Source organism: Muscardinus avellanarius (assembly GCF_963383645.1).
Source record: "Muscardinus avellanarius genome assembly, chromosome: 14".
Taxonomy (NCBI): domain Eukaryota; kingdom Metazoa; phylum Chordata; class Mammalia; order Rodentia; family Gliridae; genus Muscardinus; species Muscardinus avellanarius.
Window position 1 is genome coordinate 49,077,628 of NC_137800.1, and position 23,763 is coordinate 49,101,390.

Sequence of the window (23,763 nt, forward strand, 5' to 3'; positions counted from 1 at the left end):
CGTGGTGGCGCACGCTTGTAATCCCAGTACTTGTGAGGCTGAGACAGGATTGTGTAGGTTCGAAGCCAGCCTTGGCTACTTACTGAGGCTCTCAGCAACTCAATGAGACTCTGTTTAGAAATGAATAAATAAACAGGGTTTGGGGTGTAGCCTGGAGGTAGAATGCCCCTGGGGTCCATCCCCAGTACATTCCCTTACTAATTAAATCTCTTATAATTTTCCACATAACAGACAAAAATATATACATCAGAGAATACTTATTTAAGCTGGGCATGATGGCGCACACTTGTAGTCCCCATGCTTGGGAGACTGAGATAGGAAAATCACACAGGTTCGAAGCAAGACTCCGCTGGCTTAAGAGACCCTGTTTCCAAACAAAAAATATATAAAATAGGTCTGGGAGTATAGCCTGGAGGTAGAAGGCCCCTGGGTTCCATCCCCAGTACCACCAAAAACTAAAAAACTTATTTAAACTGGGTGTGGTAGCACAAACGCTTGTAATCCCAGCATTTGGAAGGCTGAAACAGGAGGATCATGGTTCGAGGACAGCTTCAGCTACTTAGTGAGGCCCTTTGCAACTCAATTAGACCCTGTTTCAAAATAAAGAATAAAAAATAGGGCTGGGAGTGTAGCTCGGAGGTAGAAAAAAAAAAAAAAAGACTTATTTTAGCTGGGTATGGTGGGGCACTTGTAATCCCAGTACTTGGTAGGAGACAGGAGGATCGCAGTTTGTGGCCAGCCTCAGCTACTAAGGGAGGCCCTCTGCAACTCAGTGAGACCCTGTTTCAAATAAAGAATAAAAAAATCAGGCTAAAAGTGTAGCACTGAGGTAAAATGCCCCTGGATTTAATTCCCATACTGCAAAGAAAGAAAAAAAAAAAAGATTTACTTAGCTACTTAAGCTGTATTTTTTCTATATGTGTGTGGCACTGGGGACTGAACTTAGGGACATTTTATCTCTGAGCTATACCCCCCAAGCCCTATTTAATTATCATTATTTAATTTATTGTTGTGGTAGTGGGGATTCAACTCAGGGGTATTCTACCTCCAAGCTACACCCTAGCCCTATTTTATTTTTATTTTGAAATAGGGTCTCACTATTTGCTGAGGCTGTCCTCGAACCTGTGATCCTCCTGTCTCAGCCTCTTAAGTATTGGGATTACAGGTGAGTAGTACACCTGGCTAAGCTGTATTTTTATAAGATCTCTGTTTCTGAAACAGTTAATATATCTGTGTCTTATAAGTCACAATGCAGCTGAGATACTGAGGCCAGAAGCAATCTATACCTTGCAGGCAAGGAAAAAAACAAGGCTTTCACTTTTTTTTCTCGCTTGTTACTTTTAATATGTCTGAGCCTATAGCTGGATGAAATATTTTCCTTTGCCCCATTATTATCTACCACTTAGCCAATTAAATTTAAGCTCTACAGAAACCTTCTCTCACAACTTTTCTCAAGAGAAAACCACTGAGACAGGAGGATCAGGGGTTCACAGCCAGCCTCAGCAACCGAACGAGGCCCTCCACAACTTAGTGAAGCCCTCTTTCAAAATTAAAAAAAAAAAAAATACAACAGGGATGAGTGTAGTTCAGAGGCAGAATGCCCCTGGATTTAGTCTCCAGTACCACACAAAAAAAAAAAAAAAAAAAAGGGGAGAGAGAGAAGAGAAAACCCGCGCAGGCTGGCCTTGTGGCATGACCTATAATGCAGATACACCGCGTCAACTCTCCTGACTCCTTCCGAGCACGTGCCTTTGCATACTCACCCGGGATCTCGCTCTCGTGAGGGTGCGAGGGGACACCACCAGTGGCGATCAGGATGTGAGGAGCGGTGTACTTCTTCCCGCTGACCTCCACCGTGGGCTGGGGGTCTGACGTGAATGCTGCATAGCCATGGATGATCTCTATATGGGACTGGAGAAGAACGACATTAGCCTGTTCTAGACAAACCAAAAACACCTGTTGCAGCACATCAATCAGCTCTTGGGTTTCTCCACTAATTTTGAGTTTTAGTTTGAAGATGCCAAGACAATTCTGTTGCTCACATTTCTGTAGAATTATTTTCTTTTTCTGGTACTAAGGATTGAGCCCAGGGGCGTACTACCTCTGAGCTATCCCTCTTCCATTTATTTATTTATGTATTTATTTATTTATTTATTTATTGCGGTACTGGGGATAGAACCCAGGATAGTCTACCTTTGAGCTACCTGTTTTAAGTTGCTGAGAATCTTGCTAAGTGGCTGAGGCTGGTCTTGAACCTGTGATCCTTGTATCTCAGCCTCCCAAGTACTGAGCTTACAGATGTGCACCACCATGTCTGGTCTCTAGCACTTTATTTATTTATCCTTTTTCTGTGTCTGGCACTGGGGATTGAACCTAGCATTCTACCTCTGAACTATACCCCCAGCCCTTTAGTATTTTTTTGTTTTGAAACGGGGTCTGACTACATTGCTGAGGGCCTCACTAAGCTGCTGAAGCGGTCCTCAAATTTGTGAACCTCCTATTTTAGCCTCCTAAGCACTGGGCTCATAGGCATGAGCCACCATGCTCGCCTTTAATATTTATTTGTAGTACTAGGGATTGAAGCAAGGGGCATTCTACCATTGAGCTACACACCAGCACTACTTTTTCTTTTAAATACATATACTTGCAGTACTGGGAATCAAAACCAGGGGCATTCTACCTCTGAGCTATACCCCTGCTCTATTTTTTTTTTTTTTTTTTGCGGGTCTGGGGATGGAACCCAGGGACATTTGACCTCCGAGCTATACACCCTGCCCTCTTTTTTATTCCTTATTTTGAAACTGGATCTCGCTGAGTTGCAAAGGGCCTAAGTAGCTGAGGCTGTCCATGAACCGTGATCCTCCAGTCTCAGGCTGCCGAATGCTGGGATTACAAGTGTGCGCCACCACACCTGGCTTCTATTTTTACTTTCATTTAAAACGGGTTCTTTCGCCGGGCGTGGTGGCGCACGCTTGTAATCCTAGCGCTTGGGAGGCTGAGACAGGAGGATCGCACAGGTTGAAAGCCAGCCTCAGCTACTGAGTGAGGCTCTCAGCAACTTAGTGAGACCCTGTTTCCAAATAAAATATAAAATAGGTCTGGGAGGATAGCCCGGAGGTAGAAAGCCTCTGGGTTCCACCCCCAGTACCACCAAAAAAAAAAAAAAAAAAAAAAACCTGTGAAAAAAAATAAAATAAAACAGGTTTTTTTTCGGTTGATGTAAGTATCATTACTTGCTCAGGCTGTCTTTAGAATCTGTGATCCTCCTGTTTCAGCCTCCCAAATACTGGGATTACAGGTGTGCACCACCAAGCCTGGCTTTAATTTTTATTTTAACAGAATCTTGCTAAACTGATTAACGTCTTCATTACTTGTTGAGACTGTGCTTACACTTGCAATCCTATCTCAGTTTCCCAAGGACTAGGATTAAAGGCTTGGGCCACCACACCTGGCTATGTTTTACTTTCAAACAGGTTCCCACTAAAATTGCTGAGGGCCTCACTTGATTATTGCAGCTCCCCTTGAACCTGGGATCTTCCACCATGTCTGGCTCTGTGGGTGGGTGGGTGTGTGTGTGTGTGTGTGTGTGTGTGTGTGTGTATGTGTGTGTGTGTGTGTGTGTGTGTGTGTGTGTGTTGCTGAGGAATGAACCCAGGGGCATTCTACTTCTGAACCCAATTTTATTTTTTTTACTTTGAAACAGGGTCTCACTAGGTTAATTAGAGCTTCACTACTTACTAAGGTGGTCCTCAAACCCTGAGATCCTCCTCTCTCAGCCTCCCCAGTACTGGGATTACAAGCATGCTTCACCACACCTGGCTTCTGTAGAATTTTTTTTTTTTTTTTAATTTTGCAGTACTCAAGATGGAACCCAGGAGCATTCTACCTTCCAGCTACACCCCTAGTCCTATTTTTTATTCTTTTTTTTTTTTAATTTATTTTGGTGGTACTGGGGGTGGAACCCAGGGGCTTTCTACCTCCGGGCTATACTCCCAGACCGTTTTTTTTTTTATATTTTATTTGGAAACAGGGTCTCACTAAGTTACTGAGAGCCTCACTAAGTAGCTGAGGCTGGCTTCGAACCCTTGCGATCCTCCTGTTTCAGCCCCCCAAGCTCGGGGATTACAAGCGTGTGCCACCACGCCCGGCTTTATTCTTTATTTTGAAAAGAGTCTCACTAGTTGCAAAGGGCCTCAATAAGTAGCTGAGGCTGTCTGTGAACCCAAATCCTCTTATCTCAGCCTCCTGAATGCTGGGATTACAAGCGTGTGCCACCACATTCAGCATGTAGAATTCCTAACTGGCAAGTGATACTAGGTGAAGGATTTGTCTTTTGATGCTAGAAGTATACAATTAAAAAAAAAAAAATACAGCTGTCAGCATGGTCCAAAACACAGACAGCAAAAAATATATGCAAGTTACTTCTGCAAAGGAAAAGATAACCTCTTTGGCCCTGAGTTGAGGGACAAATTCTTCCTCATCCATAATGAATAGAAAGCATGATGTGAGCCAGGCGTGGTGGCTCACACTTGTAATCCCAGCATTCAGGAAGCTGAGACTGGAGGATAGCGGTTCACAGACAGCCTCAGCTACTTAGTAAGGTCCTCTGTAACTTTTAGACTAAAAAATAGGGCAGGAGGTGTAGCTTGGAGGTCAAATGCCCCTGGGTTCTACCCCAAACCCATTAAAAAAAAAAAAAAAATGGCCAGGCATGGTGGCACATGCTTGTAATCTCAGCATTCAGGAGGCTGAGACAGGAGGATCGTGGTTTGTGGACAGCCTTAGCTACTTAGTGAGGCCCTTTGCAACTCAGTGAGACCCTGTTTCAAAATTATAAATAGGGCTGGTGTAGCTCAGAGATCAAAATGTCCCTAGGTTCCATCCCCGGTACCACAAAAAAAAAAAAAAAAAGAATGAGTGGCGCATGCCCGTAATCCCAGTACTAAGGAGGCTGAGACGGGAGGAGCTCAGGCTCAAGTCCAGCCTCAGCAATTTAGCAAGGCCCTGCTTTCTTTTTGTTTGCTTTTATTTATTTATTTATTTATTTTCAGTAATGGGGCATTCTACCTCCAAGCTACACCCCCAGGCCCCCATCTCTATTTTTTATTCTTTATTTTGAAACTGGGTCTCACTGAATTGCAAAGGGCCTCATTAAGTAGCTGAGGCCCTGAACTGCAAACTGTAATTCTCCTGTCTCAGCCTCTCAAATGCTGGGATTACAAGTTTGCACCACCACACCCGGCTTTATTCTTTTTTATTTTTTATTTTTTTTGTGGTACTGGGAATGGAAACCACGGGCATTCTAGCTCTGAGATATACCCCCAGCCCAATTTTTTATTTTTTTGGTGGTGGTACTGGGGGTGGAATCCAGAGGCTTTCTACCTCCAGTCTATACTCCCAGACCAATTTTATATTTTCTTTGGAAACAGGGTCTCACTAGGTTGCTAAGAGCCTCACTAAGTAGCTGAGGCTGGCTTCAAACCTGTGCGATCCTCCTGTCTCAGCCTCCCAAGCGCGGGGATTACAAGCGTGCGCCACCACGCCCGGCTTCTACTTTTTTATTCTTTATTTTGAAACAGGGTCTCACTCAGTTGCAAAGGGTCTCACTAAGTAGTAGCTGAAGCTGTCCGAGAACCATGATCCTCCTGTTTCAGCGTCCCAAATGCTGAGACTACAAGCGTGCGCCAGCATGCCTGGCTAGCAAGGCCATGTTTTAAAATAAAAAATAAAAAGGGCTGGGAGTGTAGCTCAGAGGTAGAATGCCTCTGGGTTCAATCCCCAGTACCAAAAGAAAAAAAAAAAAAAAAGAAGAAGAATATGAGGAAGACAAAAAGATGAAGGTGAAGGGTAGAGGCAAGAGAGAAAGGCTCTGGCAAGGGAAGACGACCATGCTGCTTTCTGAAACAAAATGGGAAGAGTTCACAAAAGTATGACAGTGGAGATCTCGGCTAGAGACATTTAGAACTCAAATGCTGATTTGCTTTTATGGGGTGTCAATTTGGAGACTGCCAGCAAGCTTCTGCCAGCCATGATACATGCACTGACATGCAGATGTGGCAACTCACAAGAATAGAACCGTGTAAATATGATCTGGAGTGTTTCAACATTTTGGAACGTTGACTCTGGACTGAGTTACTTCCTCCTTTCCAACCACCCCTCCAGGCCTGTTTGTGCAGGTGCCTGGCTTAATCAAGTTGAGTTAGGATCAATGCCAAATTCCACCAGCCTCCAGAGCACGCCTTCGTCAAGGTCATGAGTTCCTGGGAGGTGCTAGACAAACCGAGTGTCACAGGGTGGCAATAATTCACACAAGAGTTTGGAGAAAGATTTTCATTTCCAAGGATATTCGAAAGTTTCCTTTGTTATGCAAAATTTCTGGATTAGATATAAGTAGTCTTTCACCATAAGGTCATAGTAAGTTCTACTGCACACCAAGATTTGTATTTTTTAAAATGCAGATTCTTAGTAAATAATTTTCCTGTCTTGCTTGCAAAGTATTTTGGCTAACTTCAAAAAATTTTTGTTGTGGGTGCTTTAGTATACCAAGTGACATCTCTATTCTCAAGTTTGGCAGCCTCATAATCTCATGTAGTCAGTATAGGTCTGTAGGCTCCTAAGTACTTTCCTCCCTCAACTGAGAGTTTAAGGTCAGAAAATACCATCCTTAGCCGGGCATGGTGGCACATGCTTGTAATACCAGCATTCGGGAGGCTGAAACTGGAGGATCGCGGTTCTTGGACAGCCTCAGCTACTTAGTGAGGCCCTCCGCAACTCAGTGAGACCCTGTTTCAAAATAAGGAATAAAAAATAGGGCAGGGGGTGTAGCTCCGAGGTCAAATGCCCCTGGGTTCCATCCCCAGACCCGCAAAAAAAAAAAAGAAGGGACTAGGGGTGTAACACAGTTACAGAGTATTTTCCCAGGCATGCACAAGGCCCTAGGTTCAATCCCTAGCACCACATACATACACAAAAAAGAAAAAAAAAAAAGAAGAAGAAAGAAAAAGAAAACATCCTCAAAAATAAATCCAGCCAGGCGTGGTAGCGCACGCTTGTAATCCCCGCGCTTGGGAGGCTGAGACAGGAGGATCACACTGGTTCAAAGCCAGCCTCAGCTACTTAGTGAGGCTCTCAGCAACTTAGTGAGACCTTGTTTCCAAATAAAATATAAAAAAGGTCTAGAAGTATAGCCCGGAGGTAGAAAGACTCTGGGTTCCACCCCCAGTACCACCAAAATAAATAAATAAATAAATAAATCCAAAAAATTATAGGAACCAACATAAGAAAAGTGTATGAAGTTAGTCAGGCATAGTGGCGCATACCTGTAATTCCATGGGAGGCTGAGACAGGTGGACCACACTTTAAAGGAAAGCCTCAGCAATTTGGTAAGGCCCTCAGCAATTTTAATAAGACCCTATTTCAAAGTGAAAAGGGCTGGAGGTGTAGCTTGGAAGTAGAATACCCCTAGGTTGAATTCCCCATACCAAAATAAATAAATAAATAAATAAAATAATAGGGCTGGGGTATAGCTCAGAGGTAGATATAAGTCTTTCACCATAAGGGCATAGTAAGTTCTACTGCACACCAAGATTTCTAAGTATTTTATAAAATGCAGATTCAATCTGCAGTACACCCAACAATAAAAGTATATGAGGTTAGCAATCTGCATAAGTAACTCCCCTTAAAAACTGGTTTATAAACCAAGCGTGATGGCACACACTTGTAATCCTAGTATACTTGGCAGGTTGAGAAAGGAAGATTGCAGGTTTGTGGTCAGCCTCAGCAACTTGTGAGGCCCTCTGTAACCTAATAAGCCTAGTTTCAAAAATAAAGAATAAAAAATAGGGCTGGAAACCGGGCATGGTGGCGCACGCTTGTAATCCCAGCATTCGGGAGGCTGAGACCAGAGGATCGCGGTTCGCGGACAGCCTCAGCTACTTAGTGAGGCCCTCTGCAATTCAGTGAGACCCGGTTTCAAAATAAAGGATAAAAAATAGGGCAGGGGGTGTAGCTTGGAGGTCAAATGCCCCTGGGTTCCATCCCCAAACCCACCAAAAAAATAAATAAATAAAATAAGGACTGGAAATGGAGCTCAAAGGTAGACTGTCCCTGGGTTCTATCCCCATACCACACACAACCCACAACAAAACTGGTTTACAGCTGGGTGTGGTGGTGCACACCTATAATTCTAGTACTTGGGAGGCTAAGATAAGAGGAGCTCAGGTTTGAGGACAACTTCAGCAAGTAGTGAGACTCTCATCAGTCTATCAAAATAAATATAATAATAGGCCGGGCGTGGTAGTACACACTTGAATCCCACTACTTGGAAGGCTAAGAAAGGAGGATCACAGGTTCGAAGCTAGCCTCAGCAACTTGTGAGGCCCTCTGCAACTAAGTAAGACCCTGTTTCAAAATAAAAATAAGACAAAATAGGGCTGGCGGTATAGCTCAGAAGTAGAATGCTCTGGGTTCAATACCCAGTCCTCTCCCCAACAAAAACTGGTTTATAGCTGGGCAAGGTGGCACACACCTGTAATCCCAGTATTTGGGAGGCTGGGACAGGATGATCATAGGTTTGAGGCCAGCCTCATCAACTTAGTGAGAAACATGCTGCTAATGAGATTAGGGTGTCCTAAAGATCTTTAACAATCTATTGTCGTCTAAATGTAAGCTAAGGTATATAGACATCTTAGAAACCACAAAGTCAAATGAAGAGAATAGGACACATGCTCTAGAGAAAAAGGAAGGCTGGCCAGGTGTGATGGCACACAACTGTAATCCCGGTACTTGTGAGGCTGAAACAGGAGGATTGCAGATTCAAGGACAGCCTCATCAACTTAGTAAGGCCCTATACAACTCAATGAGACATTATTTCAGAATAAAAAATAAAAAGGGCTAAAAGTATAACTCAGAGATACAATGCCTGACTTTAATCCACAATACCACACACACACACAAAAAAAAATTTTAAATAAGCCGGGTGTGATGGCGCACGCTTGTAATCCCAGCATTTGGGAGGCTGAGACAGGAGGATTGTGGTTAGCAGACAACTTTGGCAACTTAATGAGGCCCTTTGCAACTCATTGAGACCCTGTTTCAAAATAAAGAATAAAAATTGGGCTGGAGGTGTAGCTCAAAGGTAAAATGCCCCTGGGTTCCATCCCCAGCACCATAAAAAAAAGTTAAATAAAAAGAAGGGCTGGATGTTGCACAATTTGTAAGTGGCATGGCATCAAAGTAGCAAAGGAGGGGCAAAGAAGACACCAGTGCTGGAGGTGAACACACCTTCATGCAATGCTCTCAATCAGACTTCATAAAAACTAACTTTAGCTGGGTGTGGTGGCACACACTTGAAAACCTAGCATTTGGGAGGCTGAGACAGGAGGATCACGGTTCGTGGACAGCCTCAGCAACTTATTGAGGCCCTTTGCAACTCAGTGAGACCTTGTTTCAAAATAAATAATTAAAAAATAGGGCTGGGAGTGTAGCGTGGAGGTAGAATGCCCCTCAGTTCCATCCCAGTACTGCAAAAAATAAAAATAAAAATAAAATATAAAAGCCGGGCGTGGTGGCACATGTAATCCCAGCAATTGGGAGGCTGAGACAGGAGGATCGCACAGGTTCAAAGCCAGCCTCAGCTACTCAATGAGGCTCTCAGCAACTTAGTGAAACCCTGTTTCCAAATAAAGTACAAAAAAAAAAAAAGTTCTGATCCAGGCGTGGTGGTGCACGCTTGTAATCCCAGCATTTGGGAGGCTAAAACCAGAGGATTGCGGTTCATGGACAGCTCAGCTACTTAGTGAGGTCCTTTGCAACTCAGTGAGACCCTGTTTCACAATAAAGAATAAAAAATAAGGCAGGGTGTGTGGCTGGGAGGTCAAATGCCCCTGGGTTCCATCCCCAGACCCTTAAAAAAAAAAAGTCTGGGAGTATAGCCCAGAGATACAAAAGCCCCTGAGTTCCACCCCCGGTACCACCAAAATAATAATAATAATAATAATAATAATAATAATAATAATAAAACAATAAGATATGATATATCCAAAGGGCACATTTTTCCCAGCCAGATTTGGTTGGCTACTCCAGTAGAGAAAAGTTCCTTCTCCATGTTCAAAACACAGCATACACACCTTGGTCAGATTATTTTGATAGATGGTGTTCAGGCGGCTCACATAGGCATCCCGTTTCTCCTTTATAACACTGCAAGAAAACCTGAGTCAGTACTCAGAAACAGGACTTTCCTCTTTCAATTATTAATTAGGCCACTGTTCCTGAACATCCCTGACAGGGTCTCACAGGCCATCAGCAAGAATAAAGTATGAGGCTGTCTCTGAAGACAGCTGTTCTTTCCTGTCCACTCACGTTCCCCTATGCTAGGAACAGTGTGTGTGTGTGTGTGTGTGTGTGTGTGTGTGTGTGTGTGTGTGTGTGTTGTGTGTCACAGGCCATCAGCAAGAATAAAGTATGTGGCTGTCTCTGAAGACAGCTGTCCTTTCCTGTGTGTGTGTGTGTGTGTGTGTGTTCCTGAAGATTAAATCCAGGGCCTTATTTTGTTTTTATTTTGAAACAGGGTCTTGGTAGGTTAATGAAAAGTTTCTCTACTTGCTGAAGCTGTCCTTGAACCTGCAATCCTCTTGTCTCGGCATCCCAAGTACTGGAATTACAGGCACCCTATAATGCCCAGACTCTGAGAACCCTTTCTCCACTCCATGGAGAACACTCAGCTGGCATCCACTCCACTATATCTAAACCTCTTTCTGCACAGAAAACAAGGAGAGCTGTTTTGGCATGCTATGTAAATTTTTCATTTGCTGAAAAATGAATAGATTTGTTAAGGTCTTCTGAATTTTCAAAAGTTCATGTCAGCCAGGCATGGCAGTGTATGCCTGTGATCTACCTGGGAGGCTGAGACAGAAGGATTGCAGGTTTGTGGCCAGCCTCAGTAATTTATACTTTTTTTTTTTTTTTTTTTGGTAACAGTCTCTTACACCAGCGTGGCTGGCTTCGAACCTGCGCGATCTTCCTGTCTCCGCCTCCCAAGCACGGGCATTACAATCGTGCACCGCCTCAGTAATTTAATGAGGCCCTCCAACAACTTAGTACGACCCTGTTTCAAATAAATAAACAAACAAACAAACAAATAAGCAAGCAAGCAAGCAAGCTGGGCGTGGTGGTATATACCTATATTCCTAGTACTTGAGAGGCTGAGACAGGAGGATCTCAAGTTCACAGCTAGCCTCAGCAACTTCAGCTCTGTTTCAAAACAAAAAGTAAGCCAGGTAACTGGGCGTGGTGAAGCACACTTATAATCCCAGCATTTGGGAGGCTGAGACAGGGGGATCTCAGTTCGTAGACAGCCTCAGCTACTTAATTGAGGCTCTTTTCAACTAAGTGAGAACCCTGGTTCAAAATAAAGAATAAAAAATAGGGCTGGGGTGTCACTCAGAGGTAGAATGCCCCTGGGTTCCATCCCAAGTACCAAAAAAAAAAAAAAAAAAAAAAAAAAAATAGGGCTAAGGGAGTAGCTTGGAAGTAAAATGTCCCTGGGTTCCATCCCCTGTAATGCAAAAACTAAAAATAAAAAAATAAAAATTAAGCCGGGTGTGGTGGCACATGTTTGTAATCCCAATACTTGTGAGGCTGAGACAGGAGGATTGTGCAGGTTCAAAGCCAGCCTCAGCTACTTAGTGACTCTCAGTAACTTAGTGAGACCCTGTTTCCAAATAAAGTATAAAGTAAGTCTGGGAGTGTATCCCGAGGGTAGAAGGCCCCTGGGCTTCATCCCCAATACTACAAAAAATTAATTAATTAATTAAAATTTTAAAATAGGACTGGGGGTATAGTTTAGAGGCAGAACCCCCCTGTGTTTAATCCCAAATCTCTTCTCTTCTCAGTTTAGAAGCAGAACCCACCCTGGGTTTAATCCCAAATGTCATGTCATGTCATGTCATGTCTTCTCTTCTCTTCTCTCTCTCTCTCTCTTATTCCACTTATATAACATGCCCACCATAGGTTAAGTTATAGAGACAGAAGAAAGGTACCAATGGCTAGGGGTAGTGGGGATTGAGAAACTACTGTTTGATGTGTAGTTTCTGTTGGGAATGGTAGAAAAGTTGTGGACATAGACATTGGTAATGGTTGCACAATACTGAATATATTTACTGGTAAAGTCTGTCATACCTATGTTATCACAAAGACTCCCCACAAAAGTTTATGGCTCAGTTACAAAAATATCATTTGTAAATTGAACCCTTTTAACACTTACTGCCAATTGAATTTACTCTCACAACTCTGAAAGCCATAATCAACGTGATCGTGCATGAATTCAGAGTGAACAGCCGTGTTCCACATTACCTGTAAAGAAAAGTGCCCAAATCAGTCATCTAAATGTGGTATGCGCCATGAATAAACACTGCAATCATGAATGAATGGTAACTATAGAACAGCAGATAAAAATACTGACCTTAGAAACAAAACACATTAAGAGAGAAAATTCAGCTGGGCGTCATGGCGCATACTTGTAATCTCAGCATTTGCAAGGCTGAGACTGGAGGATAGCAATTAACAGACAGCCTCAGCTACTTAGTGAGGCCCTTTGCAACTCAGTGAGACTCTGCTTCAAAATAAAAAATAAAAAATAGGGCTAGGGGTGTAGCTCAGAGGTAGAATGCCCCTCGGTTCTATCCCCAATACTGCGTGCAAACAAAACAAAACAAAACAGGGCTGCGAGTGTAGCTTGGAGGTAGAATGTTCCTCAGCTCAATTCCCAACATAAATAAATAAATAAATACATACATACATACATACATAGCTGGTCATGGTGGCGAATGCTTGAAATCCCAGCTTTTGGGAGGCTGAGACAGGAGAGTCACATTTGTGGTTAATGGACAGCCTCAGCTACTTAGTGAGGCCCATTGCAACTCAGTGAAACCCTGTTTCAAAAAGAATAAAAAGTAGGGATAAAGTGTATAGCTCAGAGGTAGAATGCCCCTGGGTTCCATTCCCAGCACCTCAAAAACAAACAAATAAATAAATAAATAAATAGACAGATAAATAAATAAATAAATAGTCAGGTGTGGTGGCACAGGCTTGTTGGGAGGCTAAGACAGGAGGACTGCATAGGTTTGAAGCCAGCCTTGACTACGTACTGAGGCTCTCAGGCACTCAGTGAGACCCTGTTTCCAAATAAAGAATAAAAAATAGGGCTGGGGGTGTAGCTCAGAGGTAGAATACCCTTGGGTTCCATTCCCAGTACCACCAAAAAAAAAAAGAAAGAAAGCAAAATAATGTTTTAGAGCCGGGCATGGTGGCACACCTTTGTAATCCCCAGTATTTGAGCCGGGCGCGGTGGCACACGCTTGTAATCCCAGCATTCAGGAGGCTGAGACAGGAGGATTGCACAGGTTCAAAGCCAGCCTCAGCTACTTAGTGAGGCCCTTTGCAAATCAGTGAGACCCTGTTTCAAAATAAAGAATAAAAAATAGGGCTGGGGGTATTGCTCAGAGGTAGAATGCCCCTGGGTTCCATCCCTAGTACCATAAAAAAAAAAAAAAAAAAAATCTCCATATTTGGGAGGCTGAGACAGGAGGATCAGGGTTTGTGAACAGCTTCAGCTACTTAGAGAGGCCCTTTGCAACTCAGTGAGACCCTGTTTCAACATAAAGAATAAAAAATAGGGCTGGGGAGCCGGGCATGGTGACGCACGCTTGTTATCCCCGCGCTTGGGAGACTGAGACAGGAGGATCGCACAGGTTCGAAGCCAGCCTCAGCTACTTAGTGAGGCTCTCAGCAACTTAGTGAGACCCTGTTTCTAATAAAATATAAAATAGGTCTCGGAGTATAGCCCGGAGGTAGAAAGCCTCTGGGTTCCACCCCCAGTGCCACCAAAAAAAAAAAAAAAAAAAAAAAAAAAAAAAAAAAAAATTGGGCTGGGGATATAGCTCAGAAGTAGAATGCCCCTGGGTTCCATCCCCAGTACTGCAAAACAAAAACAAAAAAAAAAAACAAAAAAAAGTTTTAGATCCAGGAATGGTGGTGCAGACCTGTAATCCCAATATTTGGGAGCTGAGTCAGAAGAATCATAGGTTCAAGGCCAGCCTTGGCAACTTAAGTGAGGCCCTTAGGGACCTAGTGAGACCCCATTTAAGGAAGCCGAGCGTGGTGGCATATGCTTGTAATCCCAGCACTTGGGGGGCTGAGACAGGAGGATAGCACAGGCTCAAAGCCAGCCTCAGCAGCTGGGCGTGGTGGCGCACGCTTGTAATCACAGCATTCGGGAGGCTGAGACTAGAGGATCGCGATTTGAGGACAGCCTCAGCTCCTTAGTGAGAACCTCTGCAACTCAGTGAGATCTGGTTTCAAAATAAAGAATAAAAAATAGGGCAGGGAGTGTAGCTCGGAGATTGAATGCCCCTGAGTTCCATCCCCAGACCCGCAAAAAAAAAAAAAAAAAAAAAAAAGCCAGCCTCAGCTACTTAATGAGGCTCTCAGCAACTTAGTGAGACCCTGTTTCCAAATAAAGTATAAAAAAGGTCTGGGGGTACAGCCTGGTAGAAAAGCCCCTGGGTTCCACCTCCAATACTACCAAAAAAAAAAAAAAAAAATGTAGCTAAGCATGGTGGTACACACTTGTAATCCCAGTATTTAGGAGGCTGAGACAAGAGAATCCCATGTTCAAGGACAGCCTCAGCAGTGTAGTGAGATTCTTGGCAACCTAGGAAGACCCTGTATCAAAATAAAAAGGGCTGGCCAGGCATGGTGGCTCACACTTGTAATCCCAGCATTTGGAAGGCTGAGACAGGAGGGCTGCAGTTTGAGGACAGCCTCAGCTTCTATTTAGTGAGGCCCTTTGCAACTCAGTGAGACCCTGTTTCAAAATAAAGAATAAAATATAGGACTGGGTGTGTAGCTTGGTATAATGCCCCTGGATTCCATGCCCAGTACCAATAAATAATAAATAAATAGGGCTGGGGCTGTAGCTTGGAGGAAGAATGCTCCTGGGTTCACTCTCTAGTATCACTCCCATACACACAAAATACATCCCCAAACCACTCTCTCATTTAAGCCACTTTTATTTGGGTTCTCAGTTATTTTTTGCAGAAAAAATTTTAACTGATATTTGGAAACATGTTTATTCTGATCACAATTTACCAAATATGAAAAAGAAATACATAAGAAGAAAAAAATTTTACCTTTTTGGGTACACATCCGACATTCACCTAGGGGGAAAAAAAGTTATATTTTAAGAATATTAAACCATCAAATACACCTAACAAGTGTCAGGCATGGTGGCACACGCTTGTAATCCCAACATTGAAGAGACTGAGACTGGAGGATCGTGGTTCGCGGACAGCCTCAGCTACTATTTAGTGAGGCCCTGTGCAACTCAGTGAGAACCTGTATGAAAATAAAGAATAAAAAAATAGGGCTGGGGGTGTAGCTCAGAGGCAGAATGCCCCTGGGTTCCATCCCTAGTACAGAAAAAAAAAAAATTACACCTACAAGAAATGAATCCTAAGCATGAAACAAGGAACATTCCTTGAGTTCCTTTTTCTTCTTTTGCAGTACTGGGGTTGAGCCAGGGACATTCTGCATCAGAGCTATACCCCCAACCCTATTTATTTTATTCTTCATTTTGAAACAGGGTCCCACTCAGTTGTAGAGGGCCTCACTAAGTAGCTGAGACTGGCTGGCTGTGAACCTGTGATTCTCCTGTCTCAACCTTCCAAGTACTAGAATAACAAGGGTGCGCCACCAAGCCCAGCTTGCATTCCTTGAGTTCTAAGTCACAATGAACTAGATTGTAGTTACTCCCTTTTTTTCTATCATAGAGTTGACAGAGATAAGAACACTGTTTTCCTCATGTGATGAAGTAGAAGAATGGTTATTTATCAGAATTTTCTTAAGAGAAGCAGTCAGAGAGAGAAGGAAACATGGTAATCAGATGCTTTGAGCTACTGTCTTCGAGGATCTCTGGGAAACTTATGGAATAGGTGGGTAAAACATGTAACATGGCCCTGCTAATAAAACTGCTAGTGGAAAGCCACATAAATCCCCAGGACCAAAGCATCAACTCATTTCTGCTTTAAAGACTTACTAGAAGGCCGGGTGTAGTGGCGCACCCTTGTAATCCCAGCATTTAGGAGGATAAGACTGGAGTATCACGGTTCACAGCCAGCCTCAGCTACTTAGTGAGGCTCCTTGCAACTCAGTGAGACCCAGTTTCAAAATAAAGAATAAAAAATAGGGCTGGGAACGCCGTGTGGTGGCGCACACTTGTAATCCCGGCGCTTGGGAGGCGGAAACAGGAGGATCCTGCAGGTTCTAAACCAGCCTTGCTAGCTTAATAGACCCGGTTTCCCAATAAAAATATAAAATAGGTCTGGGAATGAGATAGAAGGGTTTCCAGGAACCCCAGTACCACAAAAAAAAGAAAGAAGGAAAGAGAGGGGGGAGAAAGAAAGAAAGAAAGAAAGCCAGCCAGCCAGCCAGCCAGCCAGGCAGGCGTGGTGGCACACGCTTGTAATCCCAGCATTCGGAAAGCTGAGACCTGGAGGATCCCGGTTCGCAGACAGCCTCAGCTACTTAGTGAGGCCCTCTGCAACTCAGTGAAACCCGGTTTCAAAATAAAGAATAAAAATGGGGCAGGGGGTGCAGCTCGGAGGTTGAATACCCCTGGGTTCCATCCCCAGAACCGCAAAAAAAAAAAAAAAAGAAAGAAAAGAAAAGAAAGAAAGAAAGAAAGGGAGAAAGAAAGAACGGACGGGGGGGGGGTAGCTCGGAGGTAGAATGCCTGTGAGTTCCATCCCCAGTACCCCCCCCACACACACAGACTTATTAGAGATACAACATATACTTGACACGGAGCCTTCTAGCAGCCAATACAGAAGGAAAAAACACAAATTATTGTAAGATTTCACCCAGGGAAAACACCGTATATTAAGGATAATATTTATACAGTAAACCTAGATAAAAATCCCTCTCAAGGATCTTTCTAAACAATCAGCAGCATTTTTGTACATACCTGTTCATTTTCTTTCTTAATCACTTCCTTTTCTTTTCTTTTTTTGGGTGGTACTGGGGTTCCTGGAAACCCTTCTACCTCCGGGCTACACTCCCAGACCTATTTTATACTTTTTATTTGGAGACAGGGTCTCTTAAGCCAGCGCGGCTGGCTTCGAACCTGCGCGATCCTTCTGTCTCCACCTCCCAAGCGCGGGGATTACAAGCGTGCACCACCACACCCGGCTACTTTTTTTTTTTAATCTGAGTTAAGAAGGACTGATTACAGGGCCTTAATAGTAATAAATGAAAGCTGGGCGTAATGGTGCACGCTTGTAATCCCAGCATTTGGGAGGCTGAGACAGGAGGATCACAGTTCGCAGACAGCCTCAGCTACTAGTGAGGCCCTTTGCAACTCAGTGAGACCGATTCAAAATAAAATAAAAAATAGGGCTGGGGGTATAGCTTGGAGGTAGAATGCCCCTGGGTTCCATCTCCAGTACTACAAAAAAAAAAAAAAAAAAAAAAAATGTGTATCCTAGCTGCTTGTAGAAGGCAAAGTAAACTGATCTTTTTTTTTTTTTTTTTTTTTTTTTTGCGGTTCCAACCCCAGTACCACCAAAAAAAAAAAAAAAAAAAGAATAAAGCTGGGTGTGGTGGACCATGCTTGTAATCCCAGTACTTGGTGTTGAGACAGGGGGATCAAGCGGGCTCAAAGCCAGCCTTAGCTACTTAATCAGGCTCTTGGCATCTCAGTGAGACCCTGTTTCCAAATAAAAATATAAGCCGGGCGAGGTGGCACACGCTTGTAATCCCAGTATTTGGGAGGCTAAGATAGGAGGATCGTGGTTCAAGAACAACCTAAGCTACTTAGTGAGGCCCTTTGCAACTCAGTGAGACCCTGTTTCAAAATAAAGAATAAAATAGGGCTGGGGGTGCAGCTCAGAGGCAGAATGCCCCTGGGTTTCATTCCCTGCACTGCAAAAAAAATTTAAAAAAAAAAAAATATATATATATATATGTATATATATTAGGTATGGAGGTGTAGCCCAGAGGTAGAAGGGCCTCTGGGTTCTATCCCCAGAACCACAAAAATTTAATAATAATAATAATAAAGAATAAAAATTAGGGCTGGGGTGTAGTTCAAAGGTAGAATGCCCCTTAACTTCTTAACTCAGATTAAAAAAAAAAAAAAATAGCCGGGTGCAGTGGCACACGCTTGTAATCCCCACACTTGGGAGGCGGAGACAGGAGGATCGCGCAGGTTCGAAGCCAGCCATGCTGGCTTAAGAGACCCTGTTTCCAAATAAAAAGTATAAAATAGGTCTGGGAGTGTAGCCCAGAGGTAGAAGGGTTTCCAGGAACCCCAGTACCACTCAATCCATGGTACTACAAAAATATAAATAAATAAAAATATTAAAGAGATGTCCCAAAGATATCCATGCTTATATGGAAATAAACACTGCTGGAGGAAAATGAGACTAATAAGCAGGAAAATGAGACTAATAAGGCCAGGTGCTCAGTAGGCAAGTAAATGGCTGACGGTCTTGAGCTGCCCTTAGCTTGCTCTCTGAAGCAGTTTCTCTCTCTGTGTAGTCACCTTAGTATCAGGAATCAAAAAAGAGGGCCAGTCCCTTCTTGACTAATGAATACCAGAAGGACCAGGAATGACAGCAAATGCCATAGCTGACTATGACAGAAACAAGGAAAGGAAAACAGAGAAATGTAGAGGTCCAAGGCGAGAAGAGACCAGTGCTCTCCCTGGTGGAGATGGGCAGCCTCCGAGTGGCACCCCTCAATCTGCCTTCTGCAGACAGCCTTCTAGCCTTTCTGGACTAACATGTCAAAGTGCAAGTCAATAATTAACAAAGATTATTTTTCCTCTTTATCCCGTGTTCATTTTGAACTTGAGCATTCCAACAATGAAGTCGGCCTTTCCATATCTGCTTATTTCCAGTTTCATTAATCTTACAAATTATTGGACAAAATTTTTTGTGTGTGGTACAGAGGATGGAACCCAGGGGCCTTCTACCTTTGGGTTACACTCCCAGACCTATTTTATATTTTATTTGGAAACAGGTCCTAGATTGCCAGCTGAGGCCCTCCGCAACTTAGTGAGACCCTGTTTCAAAATAAAGGAAAAAAAAAAAAAACAGGCCTGGGAACTCGGAGGTAGAATGCCCCTGGGTTCTATCCCCTGTACTGCAAAAAATAAATAAATAATAAAAATTTAAAAAAACAAACATCAAGCTGAGCGTGGTGGTGCAAACTTGTAATTCCAGCATTCGGGAGGCTGAGACAGGAGCATCTCTGTTTGCCTACAGCCTCAGCTACTTAGTGAGGCCCTATGCAACTCAGTGAGACCCTGTTTCAAAATAAAGAATAAAAAATAGGGCTGGGGATGTAGCTGGGAGGTAGAATGTCCCTGGGTCCCATCCCTAGTAGTGAAAAAAAAAAAAAAATCAGTCTTCAAAAGATTTAGGAGAACCTATCTCTCCTAATCCCACGTTAGTCCGGTTAGTCTTGCATTTGGTATTTTAACAGTCCGCAGCAAGCACCTCCCCCAATACCTGAGAGAAAAAGACTGCACTAATGCTGTGGGTACTAATATTATGTTCAAAGCCAGGCGTGGTGGTGCACACTTGTAATCCCAGCATTTGGAAGGCTGAGACAGGAGGATCTGGGTTCTGGGCAGCCTCAGCTACTACTTAGGCCCTTTGCAACTCACTGAGACCCTGTTTCAAAATAAAGAATAAAAAATAGGGCTGGGGGTGTAGCTGGGAGATAGAATATTTCTGGGTTCCATTCCCAATACTGCAAAAAAAAAAAATTATGTTCAGATGTTATGAACACACAGGGTGTGCTGGCTGAGACAGGAAGATCACAGGTTCAAGGCCAGCCTCAGTTTAGCAAGACCCTCAGCAACTTGGCAAGACTGTTTCATAATTGAAAGGGCTGAGCCGGGCGTGATGGCGCACGCTAGTAATCCCCGCGCTTGGGAGGCTGAGACAGGAGGATCGCACAGGTTCAAAGCCAGCCTCAGCTACTGAGTGAGGTTCTCAGCAACTTAGTGAGACCCTGTTTCCAAATAAAGTATAAAATAGGTATGGGAGTATAGCCCGGAGGTAGAAAGCCTCTGGGTTCCACCCCCAGTACAATAAATAAATAAATAAATAAATAAATAAATAAATAAATAAAATTAAAAGGGCTTGGAGTTGCCGGACGAAGTGGCGCACACTTGTAATCCCCGCGATTCGCGGACAGCCTCAGCTACTTAGTGAGGCCCTCCGCAACTCTGTGAGACCCTGTTTCAAAATTAAAAATAAAAAACTGGCCGGGCGTGGTGGCACACGCTTGTAATCCCAGCATTTGAGAGGCTGAGACTGGAGGATCGCGGTTCGTGGACAGCTTCAGCTACTTAGTGAGGCCCTCCGTAACTTAGACGCGGTTTCAAAATAAAGAATAAAAAAATGGGGCAAGGGGTGTAGCTTGGAGGTCGAATGCCCCTGGGTTCCATACCCAGACCCGCAAAAGGGGGGGGGGGGGACTGGGAGTGTAGCTGGGATGTAAAATGCCTCTAGGTTCAATCCCGGTAAAACACACACACACACACACACACACACACACACACACACACACACACACAGTAAAACAAGAGGTATAAGGTCTGCCTGAGAAATCACCTGACAGTGATTTTTAAACCTTATATCAAGGTAATCTGTATTTCTAAGCACTGAGTGTTAAGTCAAAGTCCCAGGATGGGACACACCAAGATCTCCACTCTCCCGACCATTCGAACCGCGAGCACACACACCCACCCACAGACACAGCCACTTGCAATGCAATTTTCTCCGACTGCAGGCTCCGCGGTCCTGGATGCTGTCTTTCACCTGCTCCGCGTGGATGCACTACTCCCCTGGCTGGCGCAGGGGTGCGGCAGCGCTGCACCTGCCGACCTCGCCACGCGCAGAGAAGCCCCAGGCACTCTTCTCCACCCGGCGAGGCGTGGAGAGCGAAACGCAGCGCGGGCGGGCGGGGAGAGAGCGGGCTGCGGCTGCCCGAGGGGCCCGGTACTCACGCAAGTGCCGCCCAGCTTGTGGCTCTCCACCACGGCGGCCCTGGCGCCCAGCTCGGCTGCCCGGCGCGCGCTGGCCAGCCCGCCCGAGCCGCCCCCGATCACCAGGTAGTCGAAGGCGGCGGGGGCGGCGGGCGCAGAGCCCCGCGGCGGCGGCTCCGGCCTGCTCGCCATGGCGCGGGAGAGGGTGCGCGCGGCGCGGGCGCGGCGGGGCGGAGGGAGCTGCAGGCGGGGTTCTGCGCGCGCCGCCCGCAGCCAGCCCGCGCCCGCGCACAGCGCCCGGGGCCGCAGGGCCATGCACGCGGAAGTGCCGAGGGCGCGCGGCCGCGCAGCCTCACCGTGACTCAGCGCGGCCGCGCAGGGGGCGGGGCCTCGCGGCAGGGCGCCTCCCACCCCGGACAGGCCCCGCCCTCTGCACCAGCCCCTCCCCTCTCACCCGAGCCCCACCCCCAGTGGGCGGGGCTCCTGGCGAGGAAACAGGAGCCGCCCAGCTTCACCTGAGCTGGCACCCCCTAGGCTCTAGACCAGAGGAATCTGGGGGCAAGGCCTTGGTAATCCACATTTTCCTTTTTTTTGTTGTTGTTGGTACTGGGGGTGGAACCCAGAGGCTTTCTACCTCCGGGCTATACTCCCAGACCTATTTTATATATTTTTTTGAAACAGAGTCTCACTAAATTGGCGAAAGCCTCACTAAGTAGCTGAGGCTGGCTTCGAACCCGTGCGATCCTCCTGTCTCAGCCTCCCAAGCGCGGGGATTACAAGCGTGCGACACCAAGCCCGGCCCTGGTAATCCACATTTTCTTTTTCTTTTTCTTTCTTTCTTTCTTTCTTTCTTTCTTTCTTTCTTTCTTTTTTTTTTTTTTTTTTTTTTTTTTGCGGGTCTGGGGATTTAACCCAAGGGCATTCTACCTCCCAGCTACACACCCTGCCCTATTTTTTTATTCTTTATTTTTAAACAGGGTCTTACTAAATTGCAAAGACTAAGTAGCTGAGGCTGTCGATGAACCTCGATCCTCAGGTCTCGGCCTCCCCAATGCGGAGATCACAAGCGTGCGCCACCACGCCCTGCTGGTAATCCACATTTTCAATCACTCTAGCAGGATGTGTACCTTAGGAGGCTGAGACAGGAGAATATCAGGTTCCCGGTCGGCCAGCCTCAGCGATTTAGTGAGGCCAATTTAGTGTGACCCTGTTTCAAAATAAAGAATAAAAACACAACTTAGTGTGACCTTGTTTCAAAATAAAGAATAAAATAGAGTTGGGGTGTAACTCAGAGGTAGAATGCCCCTGGATCCAATCCCTAGTACTGCAAAAAATATAAAAAATAAAAAGACACTCCCACTTTAAGGTGACTCTACATTTAAGTTGAGGAATCACGAGTTGAATGGCACTTTTTGTCCATACATGAAGCGAGACTGCAGTGCCCTTTTGACCTTGTGTCTCTGTAAGGCAAGATCCTGGCCCATGGCACCCAAAACAGTATACAAGTCATCTGAGTGAGGCAAAAGAAATAAAAGTAATAGTTAAAAAGGAGACATATAGGGAAGAAAAGAAAGGTTGTAACTTTAAGTTTAGAACTGCAGCAGGACATGGTGGAGCACACTTGTACTTGGAGACTGAGTTCTTGAGAAACTGAGACAAAAGGATCATGGTTTTTTTGTTGTTGTTGTTGTTTGCATTCTGCTAGCCATTTCTTGGCAATTTTTTTTATATGTGCAATGTATTCATACATCATAATGGTATAAAGAAAATACTTTTGTAGACATACATGCACACATTGCCCAGTTTGCCCCTACCCGATCCCCACCCCGTTCACTCCCCATCACTCCTTCCCATGCTTGGCTTAGTGGTTGACATCTAGTTTTATAGCAGTTTATCCAATATTAACAATGATAATCTCACATAACAGTTTCATTTGTCTGATACCAAGCTTTTGATGACTTAAAGATAGCATTCCAATATTTCTTTTTGCTTTCTTTCTTACCAGAGAATATTTTTTTTCTTTTTTTTACGTGAAACTATCATACATTTATTTATTTATTTTTCAGAAAAGATCTATCCTGATATGGAATATGGACTCTAGATACCCAAAACAATCTCGAAGAAGAACAAAGCTAGAAGATGTATATTTTCTGATTTCAAACCATATAAAGCTACAATAATTGAAACAGTGTAGTACTGTTCTAAAGGCAGATATATAAACCATTGGAGTTAAATAAAAGCCTAGAGCTAAATTCTTCCATATGTCATCAAGTTATTTTTGACAAGATTTCCATGAACATTTGGTGGAGGAAATAATTATCTTTTAACTAAATATTGTTGAAAAATAATAATTACATGACAAAGAATAAAATTGGACCCTTACCTAATCCCATATACAAATATTAACTCAAAATAGATAAAAGACCTAAATATAAATCTTAAGACTATAAACTTTTAGAAGAAAATCTGGTTCATAAAACCTCACAACATTGAAATTGACAGTGATTTCTTGGATATGATTTCAATGGCACAGGCAACAGAAGAGTATACAAACTCCCTAAAAAATAAAAAAAAAATTGTATATCCAAAGACAATGTAAACAGAGTTAAAAGTTACTGATAGAATGGGATAAAATATTTCCAAATGCTATATCTGAAGGTATATTAATATTCCAACTAGAAATCCTAATAATTAGCAACAATAAAAGC

The 23,763-nt window shown here is 44.1% G+C and overlaps 1 protein-coding gene across 4 annotated transcripts in view; it reads right to left on the reverse strand.

Moving 5' to 3' along the window:
* GSR (glutathione-disulfide reductase) overlaps positions 1-21,370 on the reverse strand; it is a gene marked incomplete at both ends in the record, with an annotated part of 60,213 nt that extends 38,843 nt beyond the window's left edge. For all 4 annotated transcript variants that reach the window (XM_080710170.1, XM_080710168.1, XM_080710169.1 and 1 more), the window contains 5 exons: positions 1,764-1,911; positions 10,128-10,197; positions 12,263-12,351; positions 15,189-15,215; positions 21,077-21,370. In XM_080710170.1, the coding sequence (XP_080566296.1) occupies positions 1,764-1,911; positions 10,128-10,197; positions 12,263-12,351; positions 15,189-15,215; positions 21,077-21,370 (628 nt within the window). The remainder of the gene's footprint in view (positions 1-1,763; positions 1,912-10,127; positions 10,198-12,262; positions 12,352-15,188; positions 15,216-21,076) is intronic.
* Between the last annotated feature and the right edge of the window lie 2,393 nt (positions 21,371-23,763).